General features: G+C 37.9%; 2 protein-coding genes across 2 annotated transcripts; one reads left to right on the top strand and one right to left on the bottom strand.

Annotated features, from left to right (window-relative positions):
- Positions 1–11,274: 11,274 nt before the first annotated feature.
- LOC112727249 (histone H4) lies at positions 11,275–11,847 on the top strand. The gene has a single exon (XM_025776926.3). The coding sequence runs from the start codon at positions 11,366–11,368 to the stop codon at positions 11,675–11,677; it is 312 nt and encodes a 103-aa protein (XP_025632711.1). The 5' UTR covers positions 11,275–11,365; the 3' UTR covers positions 11,678–11,847.
- A 1,677-nt stretch (positions 11,848–13,524) lies between these two features.
- On the bottom strand, positions 13,525–17,991 carry LOC112727248 (5-oxoprolinase 1). The gene is made up of 2 exons (XM_025776923.3): positions 17,747–17,991; positions 13,525–17,414 (listed from the first exon to the last, which is right to left on the bottom strand). The coding sequence occupies exon 2, from the start codon at positions 17,397–17,399 to the stop codon at positions 13,599–13,601; it is 3,801 nt and encodes a 1,266-aa protein (XP_025632708.1). The 5' UTR covers positions 17,400–17,414; positions 17,747–17,991; the 3' UTR covers positions 13,525–13,598.
- Between the last annotated feature and the right edge of the window lie 1,562 nt (positions 17,992–19,553).

Below are 19,553 nucleotides of genomic sequence, written 5' to 3'. Positions count from 1 at the left end.
CTGGGTCGTCCAAGTAATAAACCTTACGTGAGTAAGGGTCGATCCCAGAGATTGTCGGCTTGAAGCAAGCTATGGTCACCTTGTAAATCTCAGTCAGGCGGATTCAATTGATTATGGAGATTTAGTAATTAAAAGATAAATAAAATATAAAATAAAGATAGTGATACTTATGTAATTCATTGGTGAGAATTTCAGATAAGCGTATAGAGATGCGTTCGTTCCTCCTGAACCTCTGCTTTCCTATTGTCTTCATCCAATCATTCATACTCCTTTCTATGGCAAGCTGTATGTTAGGCATCACCGTTGTCAATGGCTACATCCTGTCCTCTCAGTAAAAATGGTCCAATGCGCTGTCACTGCATGGCTAATCATCTGTCGGTTCTCGATCATACTTGAATAGGATCCATTGATCCTTTTGCGTCTGTCACTACGCTCAGCACTCGCGAGTTTGAAGCTTGTCGCAGCCATCCCTTTACAGATCCTACTCGGAATACCACAGACAAGGTTTAGACTTTCTGGATCTCAAGAATGGCCGTCCATGGATTCTAACTTATACCACAAAGATTCTGATTAAGGAATCCCAGAGATACTCATTCAATCTAAGGTAGAACGGAAGTGGTTGTCAGGCATGCGTTCATAGGTTGGGAATGATGATGACTGTCACGATCATCACATTCATATTTAGGTGCGAATGAATATCTTAGAATCGGAATAAGATTGAATTGAATAGAAAAACGATAGTACTTTGTATTAATTCATGAGGAACAGTAGAGCTCCACACCTTAATCTATGGTGTGTAGAAACTCTACCGTTGAAAATACATAAGTGATAATGGAGTTCATTGGTTTCGGCCCCAGAAGGGAACCGGAGTAACCAAAACTTCGAATACAATGATAAAAAGTTCTATTTATACTAAACTAGTTACTAGGGTTACAGAAATGAGTAAATGATGCAGAAATCCACTTCCGGGGCCCACTTGGTATGTGCTTGGGCTGAGCATTGAGCTTTACACGTGTAGAGGCTTCTCTTGGAGTTGAACGCCAGTTTGTAACCTGTTTCTGGCGTTTAACTCCACTTTGTAACCTGTTTCTGGCGTTTAACTCCAGAATGCAACATAGAACTGGCGTTAAACGCCAGTTTGCGTCGTCTAAACTCGGGCAAAGTATGAACTATTATATATTGCTGGAAAGCCCTGGATGTCTACTTTCCAAAGCAATTGAGAGCGCATCATTTGGAGTTCTGTAGCTCTAGAAAATTTACTTTGAGTGCAGGGAGGTCAGAATCCAACAGCATCTGCAGTCCTTCTTCAACCTCTGAATCTGATTTTTGCTCAAGTCCCTCAATTTCAGTCAGAAATTACCTGAAATTACAGAAAAATACACAAACTCATAGTAAAGTCCAGAAATGTGATTTTATTTAAAAACTAATAAAAATATACTGAAAACTAACTAAATAATACTGAAAACTATGTAAAAACAATGCCAAAAAATGTATAAATTATCCGCTCATCACTGTGATAATATTTTTTATAATGTATGTTTGGAATTATGGAAGCAAGCGCAAGTATGAAACTGAAGTCAAACAAAAGCTATCAATGGTTTTGATGCGAGAATTAGGTAGCAATCTACGCACAATATGAACTCCTAGAATTGGTCTTCTCTATAATGAATTAATAAAAGGAAATGGGGATTAGGGATTTCAGGTTTTATGATATGGGAATTTTGTGATACTTTAATTTTAAAATAGGGGTAATTTGGTCATTAGCCTCATTTTAGTCTCTGTATTTATTTCAAATCAAACAGGATACTGAGACATAATTCAGTCCTGAACCTTTTTATACCAAATACAATACTGAGATTTATTTTCGTCTCTGTCTCTCAGTCTCAGAGACGAAAATAAATCTCAGTATTGTATTTGATGTAAAAGGGTACATGACTGAATTATGTCTCAATATCCTATTTGATTTGAAATAAATACAAAGACAAATGAGACTAATGACCAAATTACCCCTATTTTAAAATTAAAGCAACACAAAATCCCCAAATCATAAAACCTGAAATCCCTAATCCCCACTTCCTTTAACTAATTCACTATAGAGAAGACCAATTCCAGGAGTTCATATTGTGCCTAGATTGCTACCTAATTCTCGCATCAAAACCATTGATAGATTTTGTTTGACTTCAGTTTTATACTTGTGCTTGCTTCCATAATTCCAAACATACATGATAAAAAATATTATCACAGCAAGGACCAATATAATCCAACTTTCATCTGCAACACTCCCTAAAGCAGATTGGTCATTTTATTAGCTAAGAATCTTCTTCCTTTCATTAGCGTTTACCTCCGCTATTCTCCTGGAAATTTTTTGAAGCCACCATATTGGTCATTGGTCCACAAGCAGTGACGGGCGTGTGGCGAATGCGCAGGGACGGGCGTGGCTAATGCACAGGGATGATCGGCGGTGACGGCATAAGGACGAGCGGCGGCAACGCAGGGACGAGTGGTGGGAGGAGAGAGTTGGTTGAGTGAGTAGAGAAAGGAGAAGCCAAATGGGTAGAGTTGGATTTTTAAGTTTTAATTGTGGGTATTTTAGGTACAAAATGTTGTTAAAGTTTCAATCTCCGTCTTTAAAATTTTCAGTCTTTAGTGTCCCTACTTTTTGGAGATACTGAAATACTGAAATTTTGAAGACAGAGACATACATTTAAGTACCAGTCTTTGGCTCAACAAACATAATATTGAGTCTCTGTCTCCCCGTCTCATTTCCAATCTCTGCAAACAAACAGTACCTTATATACCCGAATCACATTGCAACAAACTTTGTATAACTAACTTAAGTAGAAAAGATTCTATATTCTATGCCAATAGAGTCGTGACATCCATTAACTGAGTCATCAAATAGATCACGTATATTTAAATTATATTTTAAATTTTTATGTACTCCTATGCAACAAACAAAATTTAAAATATATATAATTTAATTTAAAAATTAATACTCAAGAGAGTATATAAAAAATTTAAAAATTTTGTCAATTAAAAATTTGAAATATTATTTGAATTGATTTAATATAAATCCTAATAAAAAACCATCTGTCGATGGAAATGAGTGAGTGGAAGAGAGTTAAACCCTAAAATGGTCCCTGAGATTGGCGTCGTGCACTAAAATCGTCTCTGAGATTCTAATTGCACCAATTACGTCCCTGAGATTGAAAAAAGTGCACCATATTAGTCCCAGACCCATTTTCCATTAACGACGTGATGACATGGCATGATGACGTAGACTGTAAGTGACACGTGTCATTTCATGATTTGGCCACGTGTAATGGTATGATGATGTAGTGACTAGTGACACGTGGCATGCTGACGTGGATGGTTGTGCCACGTGTCACAATGTTATTGGCACGTGTCCGTTTGTGCCACGCGTCGCAACAGTATTCGTCCACGTGTCATCCATTATGTCATCGTTGTATATGCACCAAATTAGTCCTTCACTTTGCATTAAGTGACTCATTTTAGTCCCTAAAATTGAATGTCGTGCACCAAACTAGCCCATCACCAATTTTTTCTCATTTTTTTAAATTTAAAATTTTAATATCTTGGATACACTAATTTCAATTCTATTTTTTTCATATATCGTTTAAATACAAGTGTTTTAATCATATAATTTAACATTGGTAAAATTTGTAATATATAAGTATGTTATTATAAAAAAATAATGATATAATTGATTAAACATATTTTTTTCATAAAAAAAAATATTTTTAACAAGAAATTAATAATTAAAATAAATATTTTTTTTCTTATGAAATACACGTATTCGTTATGTGTAAATGAGCTAGATTGAAGGCACTTCAAGCACCCTCACTACCATCTTTGACCTCTGCAGTCTAGACAAAAGAGGTCGGAGATGGTAATGAGGGAAGCTTGAAATGCTTTCATGTCAACTCCAAGACGGCAGTTATTAGGGGTATCCGCAAGAAAAAAATATTTTATAAAAGTACTAAAAAAAGTCGGAAATGGTAGTGAAGGTGCTTGAAAAGCCTTCACGTCAACTCCAAGTTGGCGGTTAGGGTATTCGCAAGAGAAAAAATATTTTATAAAAAGCCTTTATTTGAAGAACATGTGAAAAAATAGAATTGAAATTAATGCATTCAAAAATATTGAGAATTTTGAATTTATAGAAAAAATGAGAAAAGACTGGTGAAGGGACTAGTTTGGTGCACGACATTCAATTTTAGGGACTAAAATGAGTCACTTAATGCAAAGTGAGGGACTAATTTGGTGCATATACAACGATGACATAGTGGATGACACGTGGACGAATACTGTTGCGACACGTGGCCAAATAATATTGTGATGAGTAAATGCTCAATCCGGTCCCTAACCATTTGAACGAAGGACAAAGCGCCCCTTGAAAATATAAAATTGACCAACCGGACCCCAACCACACATGAAACCACTCACAGCGGACCCTGCAACCGGATGGGAGAAGGTGGAACGATGACATATCAGTTTCTCCGCCACGTAGATATTGTCTTCCTCTAAATTGAGACCCATTGACCCCTCCTAATTTCAGAAACGGCATCGTGAAGGCTGTTTTGAATTTCCATAAAACCCCTCATTCTCCTTTGTCATTTACGCTTTACTCTAACCCAGACAAACCCTTCATCTTCATTCCCTCCAAAAACTATACCAGACGTAGACGACCTGCGAGTTAAGGCATGTACTCATAAGCTTTCAGGGACAACGAGTTTGCGACGACGGTACTGCATTGCAAGAGTAGTCAGGCACGGTGAGTGGCATTTCTGTTCTTCTTCCTTTTTCTTCATGTTTTACTTAGCGTGAGTGAAGAACATCAGATAGGTCGTACTCTGTAATAGGAAGCTATGATGAAAAATTTGTACTAGTTGAAAAATTGATTTCGTTAGGGTTAAATTTTCTGTAATTATTTATCTGCAAATTAGGGCAAAGTAGGGCATGTTCAAAGTTTAAAATTGTTTTAGTAAAGTATATTTGATTAGAAAAATCACAATTTTTTATCCTTATTGTGTTTAAATTTTGTGGGTTGAAGTTCCAAAATTTATGTTAGTCGATGTTTTGAAGTATATATAATGTCATTTTTTAATGTGATGCAGATGTCTATTTTTGTTGTGCCTGTGTTTTATCATGGTGGCAAATTTATTAGAGATGGAAGTGGAATTTTACGTTACAGAGATGGGAAGGTAACAAGATTTCCTCCCATGGATGTAGATCTTGTGAATAAGAAAGACTTGGAAGAACTGCTTAAGAGTTTAGGGTATTTGGAGTACAAAACAATGTATTGGTTGGACTGTAATTGCTCTAACATAGAACTTGGATTGCACATTCTGAAGGGTGACAAAGAGATTAACGACATGTGTGACTGCATCCTTAACAATGATCACCCAAAGGAGTTTTATGTGTTTTTTGAGCATTCTGTTAGTGAAGAACCTGTGATTGTAGAACATGTGATTGTAGAGACAGAGTCTTCTTCTTCTTCACACGATAGTTATGAAAGTGCAGAAGATGAAGTATACAAGCCACCTCCACCTGGTTATGAGAGTGAGAGCAGTGATTCAGAATTATCAAGAGAGACTAGAAAAAGGAAAAAAAGTTATTACACCAAAGAAGCCATCTCAAAAATCTTCAAAGAAATATGCTGGAAAGAGGAGAAAGGGACATGTTTTAAGGAAGGGTATGGAGAGTAGAGCAGGGACAAGTGGGTCAGTTGCAAAGAATTCAGGAAATAATGGTTCAGGACCCAATGCAAGATTTGGGCCTCATGATCCAGTGGTGGCTGGTGAGGATATGGGCTTAAATAATGGTCAAGTTGGAGCAGGTGTCAGAGATCCAAACGTTGGAAGTGAATCTGAAGAGGAAATTATTTATGATTATGCTTCTGAAGAGTTTCATACCCCTGTCTCATCAGAGGACGAAAAGGTTGTTGCAGGTCCTGATTTCAATGAGGACAATGAATATGGCAATGTCAGGTTTGAGCTGGGAATGCAATTCGCAACAATGGAGAGGTTTAAAGTAGCTTTGAAGGATGTTTTTGTGTGGAAAGGCAGGGACTGCATGTACATCAAGAATGAAAAAGAGAGGGTCAGAGCTAGATGTGCGGAAGAAACATGTCCTTGGTTGATATATGTAGCTAAAAATTCTGCTACATTGTCGTTTGAGGTTAAGACATTCCATGACGAGCATACTTGTGGGAGGGATTATGGGAGTAATTTGGCTGATAGGGTGTGGGTGACTGACAAGTTGGTTAAACGCCTAGCAACTCAACCCAGTTTGACTCCAAGAGAGGCCATGGAACATCTGAAGCAAGATTTGAATGTTTAGGTGCATCCTAAGATGATAACTAGGGCTCTTAAGGCTGCCAGGGAGACTGTACTTGTTAATGAGAAGGCCCAGTATGGAAAGTTGAGGGATTATATGCTAGAGCTGCATCGGAGTAATCCTGGGAGCACTACCAATATGGAAGTTGTTCCCCTTTCACATTCTCCACCCTTATTTGAGAGGATTTATATATGTCTAGAGGCATGTAAGACTGGGTTCAAAGCTGGTTGTAGGCCACTGATAGGACTAGATGGTTGTTTCTTGAAAGGTTATTATGGTGTTCAGCTCCTGTGTGCAGTTGCACAAGACGCCAATAATCACTCTTTTGTGATTGCATACGCAGTGGCCAGAGCTGAAAATACAGAAAATTGGATGTGATTTCTCACTCTCTTGGAAGAAGATTTAGGTGATCACAAGACATATGGATGGAACTTTATGTCCGATCAACAAAAGGTTAGAAAATATTAGTATATTTTCTTAAGTTGAATATTCTTAAATTGAATTGTTAAGCTGCTTTTTGCAATTTTTTTTAAGTTGCTTTCTGTTATTGAGATTATTATTTATTAATAGTACATGTAAGTTTCATTTTTGTAATTAAATATAATGGGAGTACATAAAGAATACATATAGAGTACATATGGTGTTTTCATTTAATAAAAAATATTATTAACCAACATGTTGAATGTGATTTGATCTATAAATACTGTTGGTATATTTGTTAGGCTATATAAAAACTTATAAATTAAATAGAACATATTGTGAACCAATATGTTAAATGTGATTAATTGTAAATTTATGTATTACTGGTAGGGTCTTGTTCGTGCTATGAAAGAGGTGATGCCAAATGCACACCATCGACATTGTGTGCTGCATATTTGGAAGAATTTCAGACAAAGATTTAAGGATAAGCAGACGGAGGGACTTGTGTGGCAGGCCTCAAGGTGCACAACACATAGTCAGTTCAAGGATGCCATGGAGAAATTAAAGAGTGTAAACCTTGGTACATGGGAATATATGAATGGCATTGATCCTGGTGCATGGTGCAGGGCTTTTTTTAGTCACTTTTCAAAAAATGATAGCAACACAAATAACATGTGTGAAGTATGGAATGCAATGGTAGTTGCTACCAGAGAGAAGCCAATATTAACAATGTTAGAGGAGATTAGATGCACAATCATGAAAAAGATGGCTAACCATAAACGGATCTTAAGTTCATATACTAGAAAATTGGCACCAGCTCAGCAGAAGAGGCTAGACAAGTTTATCAAGCCTGGAAGTCACAAATGGACAGCTCAGTAGTCTGGAGATAATGATAGAGTCTTATTTGAAATCACAAGAGGAAAACACAAATTAGGAGTGAATCTACAACAACATACTTGCACCTGCAACATATGGCAACTTTCAGGTAAGAGTTGTATATGTTTTAATAATACAAAATTTATTAGTGGACACTTAGAATAATTGAATGTATTTGGAGTAAGAGAAATTAATGTATTGTTATTGTTCTGTCCAGGTATACCATGTGTGCATGCTGTTGCTGCCATATCTAAACTTAGGGTCAGAGCTGCTGAGGATTTTGTTAGTCCACTGCTAACAATGGATGCTGTTAGAGCCACTTATAATGTGTGTGTGAAACCAGTGAACAGTGAAGAGTTTTAGGAAGAAGCAAGTCAACCAAAGCCTGGCCCACCTAGAATAACAAGACCGACTGGACGTCCGAAAAAGCGAAGGTCGGATGCAGCTCCCCCACTACCACAACCTAATGGTGATAAGGTTAGGAGGACTTTTCAAGTCACGTGCAGCAAGTGCGGAGAAAAGGGGCATTATTACAAGACTTGCAAGGGAGCACCTTCAAGACCTGACTGGCAACCAAAGAGAAAAAAAATCAAAGGTTTCTAATCTACAATTGGCCGTACATAATGGAGATGAGGCAGACCAGCAAGTTACAGGGATGCAGAATGCAAATGAACAAACAGAACAGGTACATATTTGTGATTTCAGGGACCAAATTGTACTATACTTATAATGGTTAGGTATTTATCTGTACTGAACTTAAATTGGTTAGGGTGTTTTCTATCTTGAAAGATAAGGGATAGACATTCATGGTCTTTTAATTGTACTCAGGTTGGAGGCTTAGGTCAAACTAACATAGGCACTGCAGACGTCACTAATGAACCTTTGGTCAGCTCAGTGGTAATGGATCCTTTTAGTTTGCAAGTACATAACGTGTTGTGTATGTTATCGAGATTAGTATTGAATTTCACTTTTGCATTAATATAGGAAAAGGCTAGGAAGAACAAAAAAAAGATGCCAAAGAGGCCCATAGGTGAGGCAGATGAAATTAATGTCTCACAATCTGCCCCACAATCAAAGGTAACAACAGCTATTTTTATTTTTGTGTATTTGAAGTCTATTGTGTACTTATCTATACTAGTTGTCTTATTGTTAACAGCCCACTGTGGTTCAACCTGAAACTCCTAACATTGCAATGGCAAATACTGGCATAAGGTTTAGACCAAAGCAGAAGATATTTAGGCCCCCAGTCCCACCAGCAACACAACAACATGCAAATACCACCATCCCACAACCTCAACCTAATGCAAACCCTACTCAAGGCCCAAGATCTCCTCATGTACAACCTAACATCAGTGGTGAAGCTATTTCAGTGGAGACAATAGCAGCAGCTGGCAACCAAACCTCATCAAGACTGTATAAGTTCATTCCAACCCCAGGCATAAATCTATCAAAGAAGGATTAATGAACCTTTTCACCATGACATACTCTTTTTGAAAGGTTTACTTATAGTACATGGGATCTCATCTTTTGTTTTGGCTTAATTGCTATTAGACTTAATGCTCTTTTGTATTTTGATTTAGTTTACTTATATTGTACAACAATACTGAATTGGCTCAGACATCGCCTCTGTTGTGATTATTCTGGTTATGCATTTTGGTTGACTCATTTTATGTATTTTGAGTACCTTAAATGCACTTATCTATTACTAATTTGGTTACAAATACTCTATTCTTTTTATTCCTTTTGTCAACTTAGATTACCTATCATAATGAAGTTGCTAGTATTTATGCAGTGAATATAGAAAAAAAAATAACAACTTACTTTCATTCTCAAGGTTACAAAACATACATATTTAAGTTCAAACTCACACATTTGTCAACAAAAAATATCCATCATACAACCCTGTTTTGATATCCTAACCTAGTTCTTATAAACTAAGAATCAAATTTTTCAACCATATAGTCCGCTGAATAAGACCCAAAATAACAGTGCCATTGCAATTCCAACCAACAATGTCGGAATAGTCTTGCATTTAGTACTCTTAGCTTTTGTTCCTGTTCTATCCTTTGCCATCAACAACTTCATGGATTCCAATTTCTCTTCCAATCTCTTAACTTGGTCCACCAATTCATTAGAACTAACATCTTTCGCATGGAAAGATGTCACATATTCATCCAGCCAAGCAAAGAATTTACAGTGAGGAGTTCTGGTCTGCAACAACACATGAATTTGCTAAGACAAGAAAGAAAAAAAAAAGAAAGAAAGAAAGAAAGAAAGAAAGAAAGAAAGAACGAATGAATGTGAAACTAAAGAATGTCCCACTTCAATATGTGTTTACCTTAAAATAGGCGCACCCGAAGAAGAGTCTGTTTGGATTGTCTATGGTGCTTGATTCAAACAGTATGGCATATGTTCCGCAGTTACATATAGGTGCTGTAAATTTTTTCTTCCTACTATTCGCACCTTTTCGAAACCTACTGGTCGAGCCCAGCATCGCACTTGAACCCTCGCTTTCTGCATCGGCACCCGTCTCGGTTTTACTTCGTGAGTAGCAACCACCATTTTTTCCAGTCATGACTTGCATATACTAATCCCCAAATGTAGCTCCAACAAAGATCCAAACCCTAATTTGGAGAAGATACAATCCAGCCTTCACGACGCCGTTTCTGAAATTAGGAGGGGTCAATGGGTCTCAATTTAGAGGAAGACAATATCTACGTGGCGGAGAAACTGACATGTCATCGTTCCACCTTCTCCCATCCGGTTGCAGGGTCCGCTGTGAGTGGTTTCATGTGTGGTTGGGGTCCGGTTGGTCAATTTTATATCTTCAAGGGACGCTTTGTCCTTCGTTCAAATGGTTAGGGACCGGATTGAGTATTTATTCTATTGTGATACGTGGCACAACCATCCACGTAAGCATGCCACGTGTCACTGGTCACCACCTCATCATACCATTACACGTGGTCAAATCATGAAGTGACACGTGTCACTTACAGTCCACGTCATTTAAAATTATCATCTTCTCTATTATTTATATTTTTAAGAATTTGGTCCAATTTAAATTATTAATATTTTTTATTATTTTCAAAAATTATATTTATATATATATATATATTGTTTACATTGTAAACGAGATAATTTTACAATGTAATCGTTTTAGACGAGATAAATAAATATAATGTAAATTAATAAATACCATATAAATTATTTATTTTAAAAAAAATCCCATTTCTACGTAACGCCATAATACAATATTACTGAGTAACACCATTTTTTTTCGTCTTAAATTAATCTCTGTAATAAATTCAAGGAATTAGATTAACTGATGTACTTGCTACCCTAGCTGCAGGCTGCAGCCAGCTTAAAGTACGTCGCCACGTCACTGATCCCCAAAAAAAAAACTATCCATAACATCTACCCGGAAAGTGTATTCACCGTTGATAAAACAAATCAACAATCAGTAATTTCCGCAACCACAGGACAAGGATTACAATCTCGAAGCGTCCATTTTTCCCACATCCAACGGCCAAGAAACCTCTCTTTCTATTTCGAGACTCGAAAGTCGAAACACAAATCCTACTTGTGACTCACCTCCTCTGTATATATAACAAGTAACAACATCAACAATTCAAGAAACAGCGCCATCGAAACTCCAACAACGTTCAAATAAATTCTTTCTAAAAAAGAAAAATCTTTTATCTAGTGTTTGAAGATGTCGGGTCGTGGAAAGGGAGGAAAGGGATTGGGAAAGGGAGGAGCGAAGAGGCACAGAAAGGTGCTTCGTGATAACATTCAGGGAATCACGAAACCCGCCATTCGCCGTTTGGCTCGCAGGGGAGGCGTCAAGAGAATCAGTGGCCTCATCTATGAGGAGACACGTGGCGTCCTCAAGATCTTCTTGGAGAACGTCATTCGCGATGCTGTTACCTACACCGAGCACGCTCGCCGCAAAACCGTTACTGCCATGGATGTAGTTTATGCCCTCAAGAGGCAGGGAAGGACTCTCTACGGTTTCGGTGGTTGATTCGTTCTAGGGTTTAGTATTTGCTCCTGTTTGTAAATGTTTCATGGATTATTGAGCTTGATGAGGTGTAGTTTGGATCTAGAGGAAATGGAACTGATTACTTCTTTTGTTTTGGAAGTTGATGTTATAATTCTATATGAAATATTAACGTGAAGAAGTTAGCAATTTCATTCTGTGTTGGTGCTTTAATTTTTATTTTTTTATTTTTAATGTTAATTCGTTCGCATTATGTTATTAGTTCGAATTTGAAGTTCAATGAGTAGAATTGGTTTATCTGGGTTACCTGGGTTTAGAAGTTGGATAACGGTGGAGTTGATAATTCAATAATTTAGAGTTTTGTTGAGTATTGAGTGATTTTGTCGAATGAATTTAATTTTGATCTCAAACTTGCTTCATAGCTTTCAAGAACAAAATTAAATATTGGAAGGATTAAGAATTCCTACAATAATGCAAGTAACCAGTAAAAAGCATAACATAGAATATAATCAGGAGCTGCATTTACTCAACCGATGAAGTGTGATTGGATTGCTTTTGCGAATGCGGTTGATAACTAGGATGGCATCAGATCTAGAGCAATTATTCAGCCAAGGATATAATTCTTCAATGTTCTTGAGAGCTTCAATTATATAAGGTATGTCAAACTTTAGACTGTTCCTTCAACATCTCTTTTGGCATGTAAAGAATCCACAACTTCTGATCATATTTTCTTCATTTAGAGAGAAGGTATCACCAGATATAGATCTTGGATTCTGTTTAGATGCCTTTTCTCAATCTTCAGGAGCAAGCATCTTTTTCTGCCGCACTTCTTGAAAGGAAGAAAAGGACTCATTTATATCACAAGAATATTTTTCTGCCACACGAATCTGCATATGCAGACCCAAAGCTGATTTCCCTATAAAAACAATATACAACATAACCACCCAAAGACGATGAAATAACATGATAGACATACATAGTAAAGAATATTTGATAAATTAAGTACACTGCAGAAAGCTGTAACGATAGTACATAAAGTCACAACTTGATCAAAAGAATTCAATAAATGTGCAGTAGCCAAAGACATGAAAAATAACATGACAGGAAGCTTTATGCAGGAATTACATGATGAAAAGTATCAAATTAGCAGTTCGGCCATTCCGGTGTCCTTAATTGGGAAACGAAAGGATTTTCTTCAGATAAGAAACCTTGTTCTTTAGGAGGAGCTAAGATGTTAGTATCAAAATGACAAAATCGCACTCAAGCGACTTCTGCAGTAACGATCGATCCGTAAAGGGATCATGCTTCCCTGCACCTGGTGCTGTTGCTAAACAAGGAGGGAGCTCTGGTCTACCACAATAACAGATGAGATCAATCCCCTCAAAAGTCTAAACACTCTTCAAGGTGTTTGATAAAGAAACTACTCAAATGTGGATTTGGCTTTAGACTCGCAGGGAGAACTGAATGTGCCTCTGATGTAGCTTTTTGATATTGCAAATCTTTTCAGTAATGCTATTGCTGATAAAAGAGATGTAAAAGGGGACTTTTTTTTCTCCTTGTACTCTTTGATATTTTGTATGAGAAACTAGTTATTTAACCTGTATCTTAAGTTGTCAATATAAGTGGGAAACATTTTAAGCATGTCATTCATCAAGAAATAAACCTGAGATCAAAGAATAAGATTATAATCAATACTATTACTATGCTGATTTCTAAATATTATTAGTTTATTACCTCAAGGGTAAGTTTATTACCTAAAGATCCACTACTTTTTTCTAAATAAAAGTTATATTGAAGATTAAAGAACTTGAAACAAAAAATTGTCTACTAAAACAAAAGGGGTTCTGCAAACTCATTGAAGACATAAAATAGAAACAGAATTATTTAAATTTTATTGATGTGCATCAAAGTGTGTATCATAACATGAAGTATGAAGCTCATAATTCTACAATGGAGAACCCCAACCCCCGCCACCAGGAGTCAAAATTTGAAGAATTTCTCCTGGAAGCACCTCAACTGAATTCTTACCACCGAGATAAATCTTTCTTTTATCTTTCTTTATCAGGTAGTTAGCACCACGGGCGCCATTTTTCCCACCCTTGAGCCCTCTTGGTGCATGAACACGTCTCTCAGAGAGAATGCTAACAATTACAGGGCGCCTGAACTCTATTTCTCTGAGAAGCCCATCACCACCTCTGTGAACTCCATCTCCCCCACTGTTTTCTCGAAGTCCGAACTTGTGAAGAATAACTGGATATCTTTGCTCAAATATTTCCGGATCAGTCATGCGTGTGTTCGTCATGTGGCACTGTACACCGCTGGTCCCATCCCATGAAGGACCAGCCCCACTCCCGCCGCCAATTGTTTCGTAGTAACCAAATGTGTTGTCTCCAAATGTGAGATTATTCATACAACCCTGTGAACAAGCACAGGCCTGAAATGCAGTAAATATGACGTCGGTTATCCTCTGAGAGGTGAGGACATTACCTCCTACTACAGCAGCAGTATCACCAGGAGACAGAAACGAGCCTTCCGGAATAAGAATCTTGACTGGATCCAAACAGCCTTGATTCAGAGGAATATCGATATTCACCAGACAGCGGACACAGTATATGACAGCTGCAGCCGTTACAGCTTCGGGTGCGTTCCAGTTACCATAGACCTCAGCGCTCGTCCCACCAAAATCAAAAACTGCTTCTGCTTTGTTTGAATCAATGCTCAATTTCAAATGGATAACAGATCCATCGTCCATGTAGTCCTCTTCTTCAATAGTCGCTCCGTTTTCATTTGATTCAGAGGAAATTCTAAGACCAACTGACTTCAGCATCTCTCTTACTGCTGCTTCTGCATTCTTCTGTACATAGTTCATGTAAGCCTGAACTGTTTCCAGACCATACTGCTCAATGAGCTCTTGGACAAGAGAAATTCCTCTCTGATTTGCTGCTACTTGTGCATGAAGATCTGATAAGTTATCCTGAATCCTACGAGTTCCTGGTACCTTATTTCCCTGCTTATCAGTTCCTGGGCACTGGAGAAGATTTATAATTCCTTCTTCTTGGAAGACACCTTTATCCACAAGCTTAAATGTTTTAATAGCAGAACCTTCCTCCAATATGGACTTTGAAAATGGAGGCATGCTTCCAGGAGTAATACCCCCAATTTCCGCATGATGCCCTCTGTTTGCCACAAAGAATACCAACTTTCCATTGAAGAATACAGGTGTGACGACAGTAATATCAGGAAGATGGCTACCTCCAGCTGAAGGATGATTAGTGACCAATACATCTCCTTCGTTCAAATTGTTACCCCAGTAATTGAGCTGCCACCGAACTGTAGTAGACATAGCTCCTAGATGGACTGGAACATGAGGGGCATTTGCAACCAGGCCCCCACTAGGATCAAACAGTGCACAAGAAAAATCTAGCCGTTCTTTGATATTTGTAGAAATAGAAGTTCTTTGTAAAGTCCTTCCCATCTGCTCAGCTATACCCATAAATCTGTGATTGAAGATGGAGAGCTGCACAACATCCGCAACTTTATCAGATATTTTAACACTGCTCAACGGGGAATCAATTTCTATCTTGATGTTTCCGTATTTGGTTATAGTGGCTCTACAGTTGGGTTCTACAATCACAGTGCTATTTCCATTCATGATAATCGCAGGCCCTAAGATCACATGCCCAGAACCCAGCTTCTCAAGCTTATAGAGGGGTGTTTCCTGCCAACCATTTCCAAAGTAAACCTTATATTTGCCTTCTATAGGACTTGTGGATGCAGATCCTATGGCCCGTGGCCTCAATATATTAGTAACTCCTATACCACGAACTCTAACATCACAAATTACAATCTTTCTGTTCTGGAGTTTAAATCCATATTCCTGCTGAAACAATCTTACAAATTCGGTAGCATAGTCACACAATTTTCCATCCTCAGTTGTATGTCTTTTGACCATGATTGCAGTGTCTGTACCCTCATATCTCAGATTTAAATATGTCTCTGTTGAAATGCTTTCCTCTTTAAATCCTTGCTTTTGCAACTTCTGCTTTACCTGTGCCACTAATACAGCTTCACGTTGTGAAGCCTCAAGTGTAGATTCGGCTCCATACACTGCAGAATAAGGCTCTTGTGCCTCTTCCACAACATTTGCCAATCCCATGCCATAAGCACTTAAGATCCCACAAAATTTGTGAATGAGCACTTCCTTCATACCTAGTGACCTAGCTATGGCACATGCATGCTGAGGTCCAGCACCTCCAAAGCAAGCAAGCGCATGATTCTTGGTCTCATGGCCCTTCATTTCAGTCAACTGCCTTATTGGTCGACACATTGTCTCATTAGCAACATCCACAAAACCAAGGGCAATCTCTTCCACTGCCATGTCTTTAGCCGTTGGATCCTGGTTCTTTCTGTGAGCATTTATTTGCTCGGCAAGTTTCTCAAACTCTTTTCTTGTAGACTTGACATCAAGAGGCTGGTCTTCATTTGGCCCAAATATGGATGGGAAATAATCAGGAATAACATATCCTAGAATAAGGTTAGCATCTGTAATTGCCAACTCTCCACCCTTCCGGTAACATACAGGACCTGGGTGTGCTCCAACCGATTCTGGTCCAACTTTAAAAGCTCCAAATTGGAACTTCAACTTTGAACCACCACCAGCAGCCACTGTGTTTATGTCAAGCTGAGGTGCTTGTATTATGGCACCAGCAATCTGGGTTTCCAGAACTTGCTCATAGCTCCCTGCATATCGACTAACATCTGTAGATGTACCTCCCATATCAAAGCCAATTAATGGCTTATCCGTTTCAAGATCGAAAAGGGTTTGCGAGTAACCGACAACTCCACCAGCAGGGCCAGACAAAATTGCTTTGTGCCCTGAGAAACTACTCTCAGGTGCAAGTCCTCCATCCGACTGCATAAATAAAACATTCAACTTCCCCAGTCCCTCATCAAATCTTGAGATGAAGCCTGACAGGTACTCTTTAATAACAGGCGTTAGATAAGCATCAACACTGGCTGTTAAACCACGAGGAACAGCACGGACCATGGGAGTCAAAGCAGATGATATAGAGACATGTCTGAACCCCAGACTCAAAGCTAGCTTCTCAACCCGTTGTTCATGTTGTGGATAAGTGTATGAGTGCATCAAAACAACAGCCAAGCAACTAATTCCTTTGGCCAACAACTTTTTAAGTACAGGCTTTAATGCTTCTTCATTAAGAGGCTTTACAATCCTAAGAAGCTCCCCAGAAATTCCTTCAACAACCGATAAAGTATCGCCCTGTTTTTCTTCCTCTTCCTCCTTGCCCTGAACAAGCTGAACCCTCTCCTCCACCTCTACAACCTCTTCATAGAGATTCGACGGCTTCGATACAGTAAGGTCAAATATGCTGGGGCGAGCCTGGTTACCAATCTGGAGTAAATCTCGAAATCCTTGCGTCACACACACAGCAATCCGCTCTCCCTTTCGCTCTAGAAGTGCATTTGTCGCCACCGTTGTACCCATCCTTATCCACTCAATCTTCTCAGTTGGTATCTTTGAGCTGCGTGGAATTTTCTCTCCAGTGAACTCTTCCAAGATCCTCCGAATCCCTTCCACGGGGGCATCATCATAGTTTGAAGGGTCAACAGAGAGAAGCTTCATAACCCGACCATCGAGCCCGCCGGGGATCTCTGCATAAACATCAGTGAAAGTGCCCCCTCTGTCTATACAAAACCTTAATTTCCCTTCAGAAGCACTACCCATCCTCTTAAAAAGCACCTGTAAATTCATACCGATTGCAAAGTCGCAATTCAGTGATCAAATGAAGTAAACTACGAAACAATAATAAGGAAAATGCATTTCACTGAACAGGCAAAGGATAATCATATCATATTCCATTTATTAAAGTCAAGTAGAAAATTACTACTACACTAATGGATTCAGTATTCAACTATTGAAAAAGATAGAAAGAAAAGAACTAGCTAGCTGCACCGCATAAAGAAAAGAATCCAGTCTTAAATATAATTTTCTATTTCTCAATCTCAATGAAAAATAAAAACCCCGCATATGGTTGATAATCACAAATTGGATAAGATAGAAAGAACAGAAACCTGAAAACTGAAATGGGAAGGGGAGTGATGAGAGTGATACTGAAATCGGAGTGAGGTACAGTCTCAGAGTACTTAAATAAAGGCAGATACTCAGATTCAAGAAGGATGCGTTGCGGGTGGTTGGTGAGGAATTCCCTTTCTAAAGTTGCGAACTTGCGATACATGTTTTTGAGTAATATTAGTACAACTAGTTGAACAATTTTAAGGAAAACATCCTCTCCAATTTTTTTAACAATGGATAGAATACAGTGTTATTTTTTATTTTTGATTTTATGAGTGGGATAAAAAATAAATAAAAAAAAATAATAAATAATTAGATTGAACATTGAATATTATCCAATTTTTTTTCATTGGAGGGGATCACTCTCCAATTTTACGATATAATTGTACGTTCTTAATTAAACAAAAAATATATTAAGTAAATACCCTAGAAACTTTTGTAATTAATTTATAATTTTGAAGGGGAAAACATAAGTCTTTGAAGATTGCTGTAGACTTAGCGGACTTTGTCAAATTGGAGTAGAAGGCTAACTAAAAATGACATTATCTATTTATAAATTTATAATTTTAGTTTTTTCGAAATTTATTTAGAGGAGTGTTAGGGGCAGCAACTTTTGTGATTTGTAGTCATCAATGATGTTTTTAATGGTGTGAGATTTAATCCAACGGTGTAAGATTATTCACTTTTCTTTTACTAGTTACATACTTTTACTAGTTACATACTGACCAAAATTTAATAAAATTACTGGCCTCCTAGACTTTTCTATTTATTTAATATTATTTTTAACAAATTTAAAAGTATATCACGGAATTAATTTTTTTGGAGATCTATCTGATTTTTTTTTTCTAAATTCTATAAGTCTAGGGCCATTAAAATGGGCCAAACCCATCAGACTAACCCATTTATCCATTTAAATGGATGGATTTTGCCTCTAAAATTAAGCCCGTTTAAATTTTAGGTTAAACAGGCTAACCCGTGGACTAAATGGGTGACCCGTTTATTTTTTTTAGGGTTAAGTATGATTTTGGTTCCCAACGTAGAGGTCGAAAATCGGAATCGTCCCCAACTTTTTTTTTGCTACAAAATGTCCCCCAAAGTTTTGATTTGTTTTAAAATCGTCCTTCGAACAAAAATACTCTTCTCCCTTCACCCCAAAATCAACCACCACCACCACCACCACCACCACCAGAACAGAAGCCTACGCCCAACCAGAACCACCACCACCACCATCAGTATCATCATGGTCATCATCATCTTCATTATAACTTTCTCCAAAATAATCAAGAACCTACCACCACCACCATTATCATCATGGCCTCACCATCATCATTATAAAAAAAAAATAATCAACAAATTTGTACCATCACAATAATCAACAAATTCAGCAACAACAATATTCCAAATTCAAATTTTAGCAACAACAATATTTCACAACAAATTTCACAAAAAATCCAATTTGAAGAAGAAGAAGAAGAAGCTGGTGGTGGTGCAGTGCGGTGCAACAGGGCGACGAAGAAGAAGAAGGTGGTGGTGATGGTGGTGCGGTGCGGTGCGGTGCGACAGGCGACAGGCGGCAGCGCAGAGGTGCGGTGGTGCGGCGGTCTCCCTTCTCTCCCCCCTCCTCCCCCTTTTTCTCACGCCCCCCTTCTCTCTCTCCCCACTTCCCTTCTGAATTCATTTCTTTCTTTTTTTATTTATTTTATATTTATTTTATTTTATAATTTTTTACCGAGGGATAATTTAATAATAAAAAATAAAATTAGTACGTTAACTCGCACACGCAGCCATTAAGTATTTACGTGTACA

Source organism: Arachis hypogaea, chromosome 12 (genome assembly GCF_003086295.3).
Source record: "Arachis hypogaea cultivar Tifrunner chromosome 12, arahy.Tifrunner.gnm2.J5K5, whole genome shotgun sequence".
Classification (NCBI taxonomy): Eukaryota; Viridiplantae; Streptophyta; class Magnoliopsida; order Fabales; family Fabaceae; genus Arachis; species Arachis hypogaea.
This window is presented reverse-complemented; position numbering and strand designations above follow the sequence as displayed.